The sequence below is a fragment of the Teleopsis dalmanni genome, chromosome 2 (assembly GCF_002237135.1).
Source record: "Teleopsis dalmanni isolate 2A chromosome 2, ASM223713v2, whole genome shotgun sequence".
In the NCBI taxonomy this organism is placed as follows: Eukaryota; Metazoa; Arthropoda; class Insecta; order Diptera; family Diopsidae; genus Teleopsis; species Teleopsis dalmanni.
Window position 1 is genome coordinate 125,279,772 of NC_051847.1, and position 12,086 is coordinate 125,291,857.

General features: G+C 26.6%; 1 protein-coding gene across 1 annotated transcript in view; it reads left to right on the forward strand.

The window, feature by feature from the left end:
* The first annotated feature begins 2,931 nt into the window (after nucleotides 1–2,931).
* Nucleotides 2,932–12,086, forward strand: part of LOC119675649 (fibroleukin-like) — a 10,087-nt gene continuing 932 nt past the window's right edge. The window contains exon 1 of the mRNA XM_038086855.1: nucleotides 2,932–3,079. Within this exon, the coding sequence (XP_037942783.1) occupies nucleotides 2,932–3,079 (148 nt within the window). The remainder of the gene's footprint in view (nucleotides 3,080–12,086) is intronic.

The following is a 12,086-nucleotide window of genomic DNA, read 5'->3' on the forward strand; positions in this document are numbered from 1 at the left end:
TTAAATAAATTTTTAATTAAATAAATTACTCAATGTCAATGTTGTCAATAAGCTTTATTTAAATGCATTATTTTACGGATTAAAATGAAACTATAAATACTAGTCATAATTATCTGAAGAAATTACGTGTACTTCTATTTGGCAGGTCTTATGAAAGACCCTCTTATCTATGTAAAAACAGCAAGAAATTCAATTTTACCTAAAAATTTGAAATTTCAGAAGCTGTAGTATCGTTCTTTTTCATTTTTTTTTTTTGTAAATCTCATTTCGCAGACTCGTTTCCTTTTTTCATCTTAATTCTGAACAAATATTTCCAATTCCTGCTCTGGAATTGAATTCATGTCAAATAAACGCTGTTTAAAATTAAATAACAAGTGGAATATCACACACTTCCACTTTATGATAATTAATTTTGAAATAAAATTGACAAATGAATTTTAGAAAATATATAATTCTACTAGGCCTCTTCTTTGACGGTTTCAAAATTCAAAATTATTAAATATTTCATTATTATTGTATAAAATGCCAAGAAAGTGGAACCCGATTAAGATTTTTTTTACAAAGACTGAAAGAATAGCAAAATAACACTTTTAAAGCAAAAGCTTTAACTTCTTTTCTTTAACTGCTTTTGTATAAATTTATTATGTTCAGGCATAGTATAATAATTAGTAAAGAAAATCTGTGAAGTATAACATTTCAATGAAGCCATATTTTAATTTACGAGGCGAGGCGTACAAAAACACTTCGACCTCAAATTCAAAAGTGCAGGTAACTTATTGTATTATGCATTTTCTTTAGCCAAAGAACATTAACAGTTCACAGAAATATGTTAACATCCGTGTTGGTATATATTCAATTTAGAGATCGGTGAACATGAGAGCGGCCTAATAAGCGATCTTTCAAACTATTCCTTTTATGTGTTATTCATGTACGATTACAACATTTGATATAGCAATACTATGTTACAGAGAAACATGTGGTCTGCTATCAAGAGGAGAAAATAATTTGGTAAACGTATTTTCATTATTTTCTAACTGCACTTTTGCTATTTACGAAATTCAATTCTTTCAATATTACCACTTTTTAAAAATCGCTTTATTGTCTTAATGGTCTAAGTTTTTTACTTACTAGTTCCAATTGATCTAGTAATTTGATCAATTCAATTTATATTACGAATCAAATTTCGCATAATCGACATATATAAATAGATCTTCTTAAATAAACGGGTCATCAATAGCCGGAAATATTCATTTGAAAGTCTCGGAAAAGCATTACAGTATATCGTCTTAAAGACAGCTTTTACCATCAGTATTTAAATATGCAAAACTGTGTATTTAAGCATTTGTTTTATTTTTTTTTTATAAAATTTGTTTTTTTTCATGTTTTTTGTTTTAAAATTTTTAATACAATGTTCTTCTTCTATGCCTTAATGCTTTTAAAGCCAACCTTTTTTTTCAATTTTTAAACAGTTTTTATTTGAGACTTTTATGCTCGATTCTATAACCCTTTTTCCTTCTACACATCCAGGTCTCTGGAAATAACGGGTAAAACCTTATAAATAGAGGTCTTAAAGAGACGAATTGGTTTAAGACAAACTAATTTCCTGTCTATGAATAAATTTTTTTTTTATATTTATTTATAATTACATCTGCCTCAAAGGAAAAGGTAATGAGTCATTGGAAGAATTTTAGTATAAAAGATTGTCTAGGAATAAATAGATAAACATTATTGTCCTAGACGTCTTTCCATAAATCTCTCTTCCCTCTCGAAAAAAATATTTTTCTAATAATTTTCAAAATCATATTGTAATAAAAAAAATCGTTTAAACCGTACTGTGGTTAAATGAACAAATACCTGTGGGTAATAAATAATGGTAAGTGATCTCAGTAAGTAATGGTGTGTTAAGGTTCGTCATATTCATATAGATCTTTCTGATGTAATGAAAATATAAGAAAATTTAAATATTATTGATATTAATATAAAATCAGTCTTATTGTGGCATGTATATTTAGGGGAATAATCAATACAGGGGGTGTATATTCAACTCATTACAATCAGCTTTAGTTCAAAATGTGTAAAATGTAGTAAAAAAAAAAGTTAGCTTTGATTTTATTGAGACTAAATTATTAGTATTAAGAAAAGTTATACATAAAGTTTATGCGTTTACTTGGGAAAAAATATAGAACGGGTAAAGTTTTTATATTAGAGTTTCACTCTAAGCATTAGTTATTAAAATACTAAAACAGCTTGAATGAAAATAATCTGATCTGAGCCTCTAATAAGCAAAGTGAACTTATTTTCATGCATACAAATTATGCATTAATTGTGCATAAAATACATATCTTTCAACAAGGGAGACAAAAATTTAAAAACAATTTATTATTTTAGTGGTTGGTTTATGGTATATGAAAAACGTAATGAGCAAAGGTTGTAAATTTGTAACATTTTGCCCTTGGATATGTTCAAATGACACGTGACAGAACAATGTTTTGTTCTTTGAAATATTCAAAGGAAAAACGACATGAATTCAAAAAATTTATTTTTAAACATTAAAAAAAATATACACAGAATTTCTATATTCATACTAATCATACGATGCATAAATAAATGAAATAAGATGTTCGTTTCCTTATAGATTTTTTCTTTAGTAAAAATATATTCAAAACAAAAATTAATTTAATGAGTGGATTAAAACCAACAATAGTTTGGATTGCATAAAACAATTTGTTTGAAATCGCATAAACTAGTTTATTTTGAATAATTTTCGGAAATAAATAAATATTTTCAGGCATATATCAGAAATAGTTTTGTCTAGTTTTTGTATTTCAGATTTACTAACTAAAAAATTCTTCTTGGGTTCAGTGGCAACGACAACCATGGCCCATGGTTATCTAGTACAACTCCAATGCTCTTTAGTTGGTTTTGACATATATGGCGAACGATTATGATGACTCACTACCACAAGATTCTATCACACTTCTGATAACAGAGGCAAACAACAAAAAGATTCATTCCATCATCGGTGCTGATGCCAATGCACATCAAGAAATGTGGGAAAGAAACGATACCAATGAGCAAGGTGAGTCTCTGTTTGGTTTTATTCTTGCATGTAACTTGGTAATTGCTAAAGCATAAGGGAAATTGTCTAACTGGTCCATAACACAAGTCTGTTATGAACGCGGCCTGCGAACCTTTCGAACTTCGGAATATATTCGAGTATATTCATGGTGGAACTTAACAATTGCAGACTATAAAACTTGCAAAAAAGTATTTAATTGAGCTAAAAGTACAAGATACTGGGCGTCATATCAAGAAAAGCAAAACAAATTCAAATATACTAAGGTGGGCTAAAAAAATAATCTTGTAGCGACTTCTGTGACAATATAGAACCTCTACTGAGACTACTCAAAATTATCGACTCCTTCCATAAGGCCGTCGGACAGCATTCAGACTCGTAAATCCTTCACTTTTAATTCAACACTTTTTGCAGTTTAGACAGGAAAGCCTGTCTAAACAACACTCCATATACTTATTTCACAAATTAACAAACAAATGCATCGCCTTCAGTGGATATGTTATAACGTGCCACTTTTCTTGGCTTTACTGATATCTAAGCTTAGATATAAGTTTGATAAAATTTGTTGAGGCAGTACTCGAAACCAAGATTATCACCTTCGGTATTAGAAGTATTCAATCTCGAAGAATAGTTTATTGTGGTACTCCACAGCGCAATGTTTACTATAATGGTCTTAGGATCTCACTTCGACTATCGAACATTAAAGTGTTTTTCAGGTAGTAGTTTCACTAAGTGATTCACTAAGCAGCGAAATGAATGCTTTGCACCAAAATCCCTAATGTTAATATTGTAATCTTCTCAGACATATATGCTGTTATCAATTCTTTAGTAAGCGATACAACTATATCCTTACCAGTTCCAGAACGCCGGACTTCTCTGAAAATGAGTGTTATGACACTTGCAAATTTTAGTAACAAATGTTTTCCTTGGAACATGACAACAACCTCTTTCGACAATAATGGAAAATAATTAAGAAATATGAAACAATATCTTTTTCAATTTGCCTAAAACCTCCTAGATTATATACTTACATATACATTGTGCTGTTTTTTCTTTGTTTTTTTTTGAGCTTGTTTTCAACTTTATTGTGTTTAGTTTTAGTTAAATCTGTTTTTTTAAATTTATCGTGGTTTCTCTAATTTATGTTTTCAATTTTTATTTTTACGTCATTTTATTATTTATTTATTTAACTTTAATTAACCTTTCTTAATCGAATATATATTTTATTATATCTAAAAAAAATCTTGTATTATATCTAAAAAAATAATATAGAATGAACGGATCTAACAATGTGTTTCATTATTTGTACTATATTTGCGAAACTAATTTTTGACGGTCTTCTGTTTTAAAATGAATTAATTACAAAGAGAACATTTTAACATTCTGTATTTCAGCATTATTAAATCTTTTTGTGAATTATAGTCACCTCCGAAATTCAAGAAACTTAAAAACGAAACACTATTTATTTAACATTAAACATGATAAATAAAAGTTGGTGTAATTTTTATATTCGAAGGATCTAGATATTTTCAAAGGATCTAGATATTGTTTTCCGCAACAATGATCGGAAATTTTCTAATAGAAGCTTAAACCAATATAATTGCCGAACCACCTATTTAGTTGACAAGATTTAATGGAATAAAAATTTCTTTATTTGAAATATAGACTTTTATTGTTGTATAGACTTTTATTTGACGCACTATAGCTCCATAAAACTTCAAAATTGATCTCCTTAGCTAACAGTTTTTGTTTAGAAGCTTACTTAGAACAGCCTTTCCCTTACATGGAAAGTCGTGAAGGACGTGGTGGAATAGATATAAAGTCTTTAAGATTATATATTCTAAGAATATCATATCTATCAGCTTTCACAACTGTATCTAAACTTATGCTAAAAAAATTTAAAGTTCATAAAACTTTTTATACTAGCTCAAACACGACGAATATTTAAAATTTTATAAGTTGTGTTTATAAGGCTTACAAGGTGATGATAAAGTGACGCGATATTATATGCTTTAATAATGCAGCCACTTAATATATTAATGGAAATCAAGAAGCCTGTTATATGCCAGGATGTAGTCTACGTCAGAATACAAATCTATTACATGCTCGAAATAGATGTGTCAACAGAATGTAAGTTAACAGCATCATATGTGAAGACTTTAACAACCACATTGTCAAAAGATATACTTAAAATTAGAGACAAATATTAATTTTTATATTCTTCAAATATCATCAAAATTTGATGCTCATCACCAAAAGAAGTTGTCATGTTCATGAGATCATATCTTCAGATTTTAATAACTGCTTTATAAGATTTTGCAATTGTTTACTCTTACATTTTTTATAAATAATATTTATATATTATATGTATATTTATTAAATATACATAGATATTAACATCACAACAAATTATAGTAATGCACTTTAAGAGGAAAATATATTATAAAAATTTCTCTATAAATTTATCTGAGAGATATTTTTATTTTTTTTTAATTTGATTTGAATTTTTTTTCTGTCTGATTAGTTCAATTTTTAAAGACATGGTACAAGCGCTCCCAAATAAGTTAAAAAATAAAAATATGCAAAACAGAATACAAATGTTCAAGTTTACTTTTTTACTCTCTATTCTTGCTTCTTATCTTACCCTTATTGTGTCATTTTGCTGCTCGAATATTGAATATAAAGTAGCAAACTTAATTCAGCAATTCTATAAGATAAAAAATATCGGTAACATTCCGTTTGTTTTCAAAATTATTTAATAGAACTTAGATTATAGAAAGTTATAGAATATAATTTTTGTCATTAAATTGTGTTTACATTATGCATATCTGTTTTAAATAAAATTAACAGGACTAACCAACTAGTCAACTATAGTTATTCACTTATTTTGTTTACCCATGATCTAGTGTCAGTCCTCAAACTCGTAAAGTGAAACAATGCATTTGTAAAAATAGACAAAATATCTCGAAAACTAAAATCGATATGGACCAAACCATATGAAACGCATACAAAAGAAATCTTACGCCATAATGAAATCATGTTCAATTGAATCTTGAATAATTTATGTTTACTTTCTAGTAAAGTAAAATATTCTTTGCTTTTCGTATACACGGGTTATGGTTACTGAGGAAAAGCTTTCTGACAAGTAATAAAATAATATCCATATTTTTATTAAGTATTTTGGTTAAAGATGGGCAAAATATACATCTAACTGATCCACTCTGTGATAATCCAATTTAAAATTCAGGAAAATTATTTTTTAGAGAATTTTTGAAGCATTTTGCGAACAAATTCTGATAAAACTACTCGAAATATTTGGATGAAATAAAAAAATAAATCAAATTAATAAAATTTTTAATCTATTTAAGAAATTTCAAAAAAATTCTTGGATGGCATGCATATGAAGTACATTTAGAATATGTACTTAGGTGACATTTTCCATTATTGTTACCCATATTTGATAAATAGGTATATGATCTTTCTACACCAATTGCAACTTGAAAGGTCGATAACTAGAAAATGGATTAGCTCACTCTATTGACACATAGAGTAATGAAAAAAAACGCTTAGTGTATTAAAATTTTCTAAAAATTCGTCATGAGGTCGCGTCCCTCGGATTTTTAAATAAATGAGGTTTTCATCAAAACCTAAGGTTTTTAGAATTAATTTAAAACCCGTTTCTCGTAGAACAAACTTTGTGTATAAAAAAATTAAGGTTTAAAAGTCTTTTGAAAGATATTCTGATAAATCCTTAAAATGAGAGTTCTTCAACTAATCAATAAGTTCTTATACGGCTTAAATACAAACAAGGTTTTACCTAACAAGAAAAAACAAACAAAAAATTCGATGAGAACATCTTTTGGTTTTGTGTTCAGGCCAACTTTTTTTTGATACCTAGCATATTAGTTCATATTAAGAACAGAACTTTCCTTTATATACAACTTTTTCATTTCTTAAGAAACATATCTATATATATATTTTTTTTTCATAAATCTATAATCTTATATTTGTAAATCATACCCATAGCTTTTGGATCCAGTTGATAAGGAGGTATGCCACAATGCGCAGGAGGAGGCGTTGTTAGAGGATCTCCGTTGTGACAAAAAAAAGGAGGTAACCCAATTTTGTTTGCCTGAAATAAAATAAATATTATTTATTTAATGGAATAATACATAAATTTTTAAAAATACTTTTTGTAGCAAATGTGATATTTTTATTTCAAAATGTAATAACACATTTTTATTAATTTTATAGGAATATATGGTAAGCGAAATTTAACCGATATATTAAATTTCGCTTGAATGGCTAAAGATCTAGAGATAAAAGCAAAGATTCAAACACGTTTTAATAACTTGAAATATCAACAATATATAAATTATTTAATTACACATATATTTCAAGGGTTGCAATATAAATTGTCATATATATAAATAAATAAATGTTCAATAAATATTAAAACTTAAATATATATAAATTTTAAATTTTATGTATTATATTTTATATAAAAAAATTTTATATATGAAAAACAAACAAAATTTAAGCTGATATACGAAAGCTGAGCTTAGTAGCACATCTTTCATTTCGACTTTCGAAAGACAGAAAAGAGCTTTTCAGACGGCTGCTAGAATACAAAACATCTTTCAAAATATTTTTGACTGTGGTAAGCTGAAAGATAGCTGCCAGAATTGCCCTGTAAATTTAGGCATAATAAGTAAGAATAAAAAGTAATTATTATAAATATCAAAAATTATAAAAAGCTTTTAAAAGCTTTAAAGAATTGGTAACTAAAAGAAATATTTATTTAAAAAATGTGATTGAAAAAAGTAGAAAAGTGTAAAAGAGTTTTATAATACATACAAAATTACACAAATGGTTTATAGTTTCGAAAAAGGAGATAAAAAATCAGTAAAGATAATGATCAAGATAAATATTGCATCTATAGAATACAATACAATATACAATAGATACAATATCCAACCACAAAATAATAGTAGGGGATGATAGAGTAGAAACAGGACTAATTTATTTAACATGAAATAAATGAAATAAATTAAAAGAAATAGAAAAGCTGCTCAAAATCAAATACTAATAAGAAGCAATCAACAATTAAAGTATATTATAACATAGACGACTGCAAAGTAAATAAATGTGAATATAAGTTTTCTTTTTGTTCAAATGTTTAATGGATTTCATATATACTTTAAGATTTAAAGAAACGCTTAGAATGCAAGTAATCACAAAAAAGTATAAAACTTCAACTAAGATTTTACTGCAGGTATAAAAAGAAAGGAATTTTACCAGTATACATTTAATTAAAATTAAAACAAAACGGAAAGATAATCCACCAGAGTAACAAATTTCCTTGAATAATTTTAATAAATCATTGTAGTATTGGAGGCTATGTTTAGTTTAGATGAAAGCTGGATACATATACACTTATTTCTGTACTTAAAAAAGTGAATATATATCTAAAATGTGAAAAAGATGTTGGAATTAATTAATTCTTGTTTTCGAGTGAGTACTGTATTTGAATCACATGTACCATATATTTGATAGGTGAATCAATAATTTTCATTTTCCATTACTTTTTAAAACATCTTAACCTCAGTTCTTTTACCCATCATTAAACTTTTAATGAACCTAAAAAGTGTCTATAACATTACGTGAACTATAAAGAGGATTTTCCCAATAACTCCGTAAAAACTATAACATCAATTTTTTAAAACAAGATCAGCTGTTTAATTTCAATTCTAAAAAATATTATTAAAATGAAAATCAAAATTTGTAATCTTTACAATTAGACTACAACGGTATTTATTGAAAACTCAAATTATGTCAAATTAATCAATTTAGAAAAAACTTTATTTCTAAAAATACACTTTTCAAAACAAAAAATTATTTATATAGCCGTAGTTAACTTATATGAGCAAATAGAAAAATTTTTAACTAAATTAAACATTTAAAAAAACCACAAAAAAAAACAAAAAAAAGGCAATTTCTTGTAAAATAATTTATATAAATATAATACATAAATAAAAATAAATACAGTGGCTTGCAGTTAACAAGTGCATATAGCCTTAAAGTACTTAAAGTACTTATAAAAATTTATAAATCGTATAATTCTAAAATTCCAATATACTTTAAGATGAAATCCTGAAACCATAACAATGACATACGGTGTTATATGGTGCAAACAAAAAGATCGAATCTTTCCAATGCTTTTCAAACTTTCCTGAAAGTTTTACAAAAATATTTCCATCTCTCTTAAACAAAAAATTCATATTAATATACGAAGAGATTGTATAATAAATACTCGACATACACGAGTTCACCGAATCTAGAACACAATCGAATAATATATGTCCCACATCATAAGATATGGAATGCTAAATTGCTTAAGAAATTGAATCAAGGGTAAATGTTAACTTATTCAAAAATTTAACATTGATGATGTAAAATAAAGAGGAGCAGTAGGACTAGTGTTTTATTTCTCATATTTTATACAAATGCAGCTGAGTCAAGTAAACTTATAATGTTTGGAAAACAGTGCCTAAATTATTAACTTAATTACCACCTACTACAAATGCATTCATATTTGGTCAAAGACTAGCAAATTAAATAAAATACATCGAAATCAAACTTTCAATTTGATTTTATCAACAAAAACGTTTACTTTCATTGTCTTTTAAAGTTTCTATTTAAGTTTTTATAAATTTCTAGATTTTATATATTTTTTAAATAATCTTTTATAAATAAAGGGTTTTTCAGTAATGTATTGATACAGAAAAGAAATTCGGGATCTACCTTTAAAGAAAGTTCATGGTATAGTAGTGCAATGGGTGGGCAATTGAATGCTGACGTAGTTCTAAGCAACCCCTAAGTAACTTACTTACATATACATACACAAACCTTCGCATATATATGTTTATGTAGTGATGATTGCTTAATCTATTGGTAAGATGCAAGGGTGAAACAAGCACATTAAGGCATCAGTTTTAAAGGAAATTTAAGTTTTTTTAGCATTTATAACAACCCTCACTTAATGCAACTACCAATGTGTGGCACCAACACTACTGTCAGAACAATATTAAGCACCCACCCACTTTGTGTACGTACATTCAAAATCAAACACAGACGCAAGAAACACAAATACACATGCATGGCTTAGTAATTATAAGAGTTTGCGCCTAACAACCTCGCGCACAAAAGAAAAATCTGAAATATTGCAAGTTTTTTCAAAAAAAAATTTAGCCAAGTAACAACGACTACACAATGAGCTTTCATATGTAGTTTCCTTATAATGACAACTCTGTCCATCAGAAAGTATATTTTAAAAATTTAATTTGAAAAACATTTGCACATTTTACATTTTACGATTTTGGTTTATTAAATTATTATTTTTGGGTAAAAATACTAAGGAACATTTTGCCTATTTAATTGTAGGTTTAAAATGAGCCTTTCACTTTTACAATTATTTTAATAGACTAAGCAACTCTCATATATTCAGTTATTTACTAAAATTAGATTTCATTAACAATTATTGTATTTCGACCTTATTGAACTTTTAATTTTACCATGTGATCTCTAGTCCGATAAAGACAATATTTAATTAAGTTTTATTATCAACTTGAATTTCTGTATAATAAACGAGAATATCTGTATAAGCCTTTCAGTTAATATTATTGGTTTTTGGTATATTATTGAAAGACTTTCAATATAAAATACATAGTCATACCTATACCTACAATGTATACACATATACTACACAGTGTTCAAATTAATAGAATTGCGGCAACATAATCGACAAACGTTTTTTTTTTTGCGAAACTTTTAATTTAATTCAAAAAAACTTATTTTAGTATAAAAATGTAATTGTCAATGGATTCAATGTGAGGATAAATAATTTATTTTTATAACAGTGTGATAAACAATAAACCAAATAAATATTATTTCACTTATTGTCATATTCTTACAACAATAAAATAAATAAATAAAATAACTCTTGCTGTTTCTTTTACGAATACTGTTTATAGGTATCTGCATATCACAAATAAAGAAAAAACAAAAGCATTCAATGTTTAATAAATAATTACATTTTAAAAACAAAAACGCATGATAAAAACATAAAGTGAAAAGAGAAACTGAGAGGTCCGAGTTCTCTCTCTACCTGAAAGCAAAACAACCAAGTTTTTGCTTATCTCCACCAAAAATAATATATTATTTTTGTCTTCACTCATAAGGCCCTCTTCAAACCAAGAGAAGAGAGAAATCAAAGTGAGATGTGGATCGCAAGCCTATTTTCCAAAGCAAAAGCTCCACATCAAAAATCATTAACAAATAAACAAGTATTAGCAATGCAAAAATGATAATATAACAATATTAATATTTGAAATAATTCAACTTAAACAAACACTAAATGAATTAAAAACATTATGGAACAAATTAAAAGAAGAAAATTATAAAATTTTTATTATTTTATATAATAATGCAATATTATCCAAATATAATAAAACATCAAAAGAAAATATAATAATTAAAAAAGAGTTACTTCAAAAAGCTCAATGGTTTACCTAATAATAAATACAAGACAGATAAGGGCTAGAAATAGGTCAGCCAGAGTATGTCAAAGATTAAATGTCAGTAGATCGTTATAAAATAACTCAGGAAAATATATTCTCAATTCTTATTATAAGAGCTAATTATATTAATAAACGTAACTAACTATCTACCAAGAAATGAGTAACACTATCCAAAAGATAACAAGCGACAAGTGCACGAACAATCTTTGAAGCTACTACATATGTAAAGTGAATATAATCAAAGGTGTTAATTACAGGTCCATCAAAAAAACCTAACTGAGACTCAAATTTTTTGGCATTAAAAAACAAAAAGTACAAGTATTCCACTAAAATGATAAACAAAAAAGTGTTTAATATTTTGTTAATATCATTTATTGCATTGGAAGGTTTAAATTAAGCCTATTGGGACCGAAAATTAAATCCCACAATTC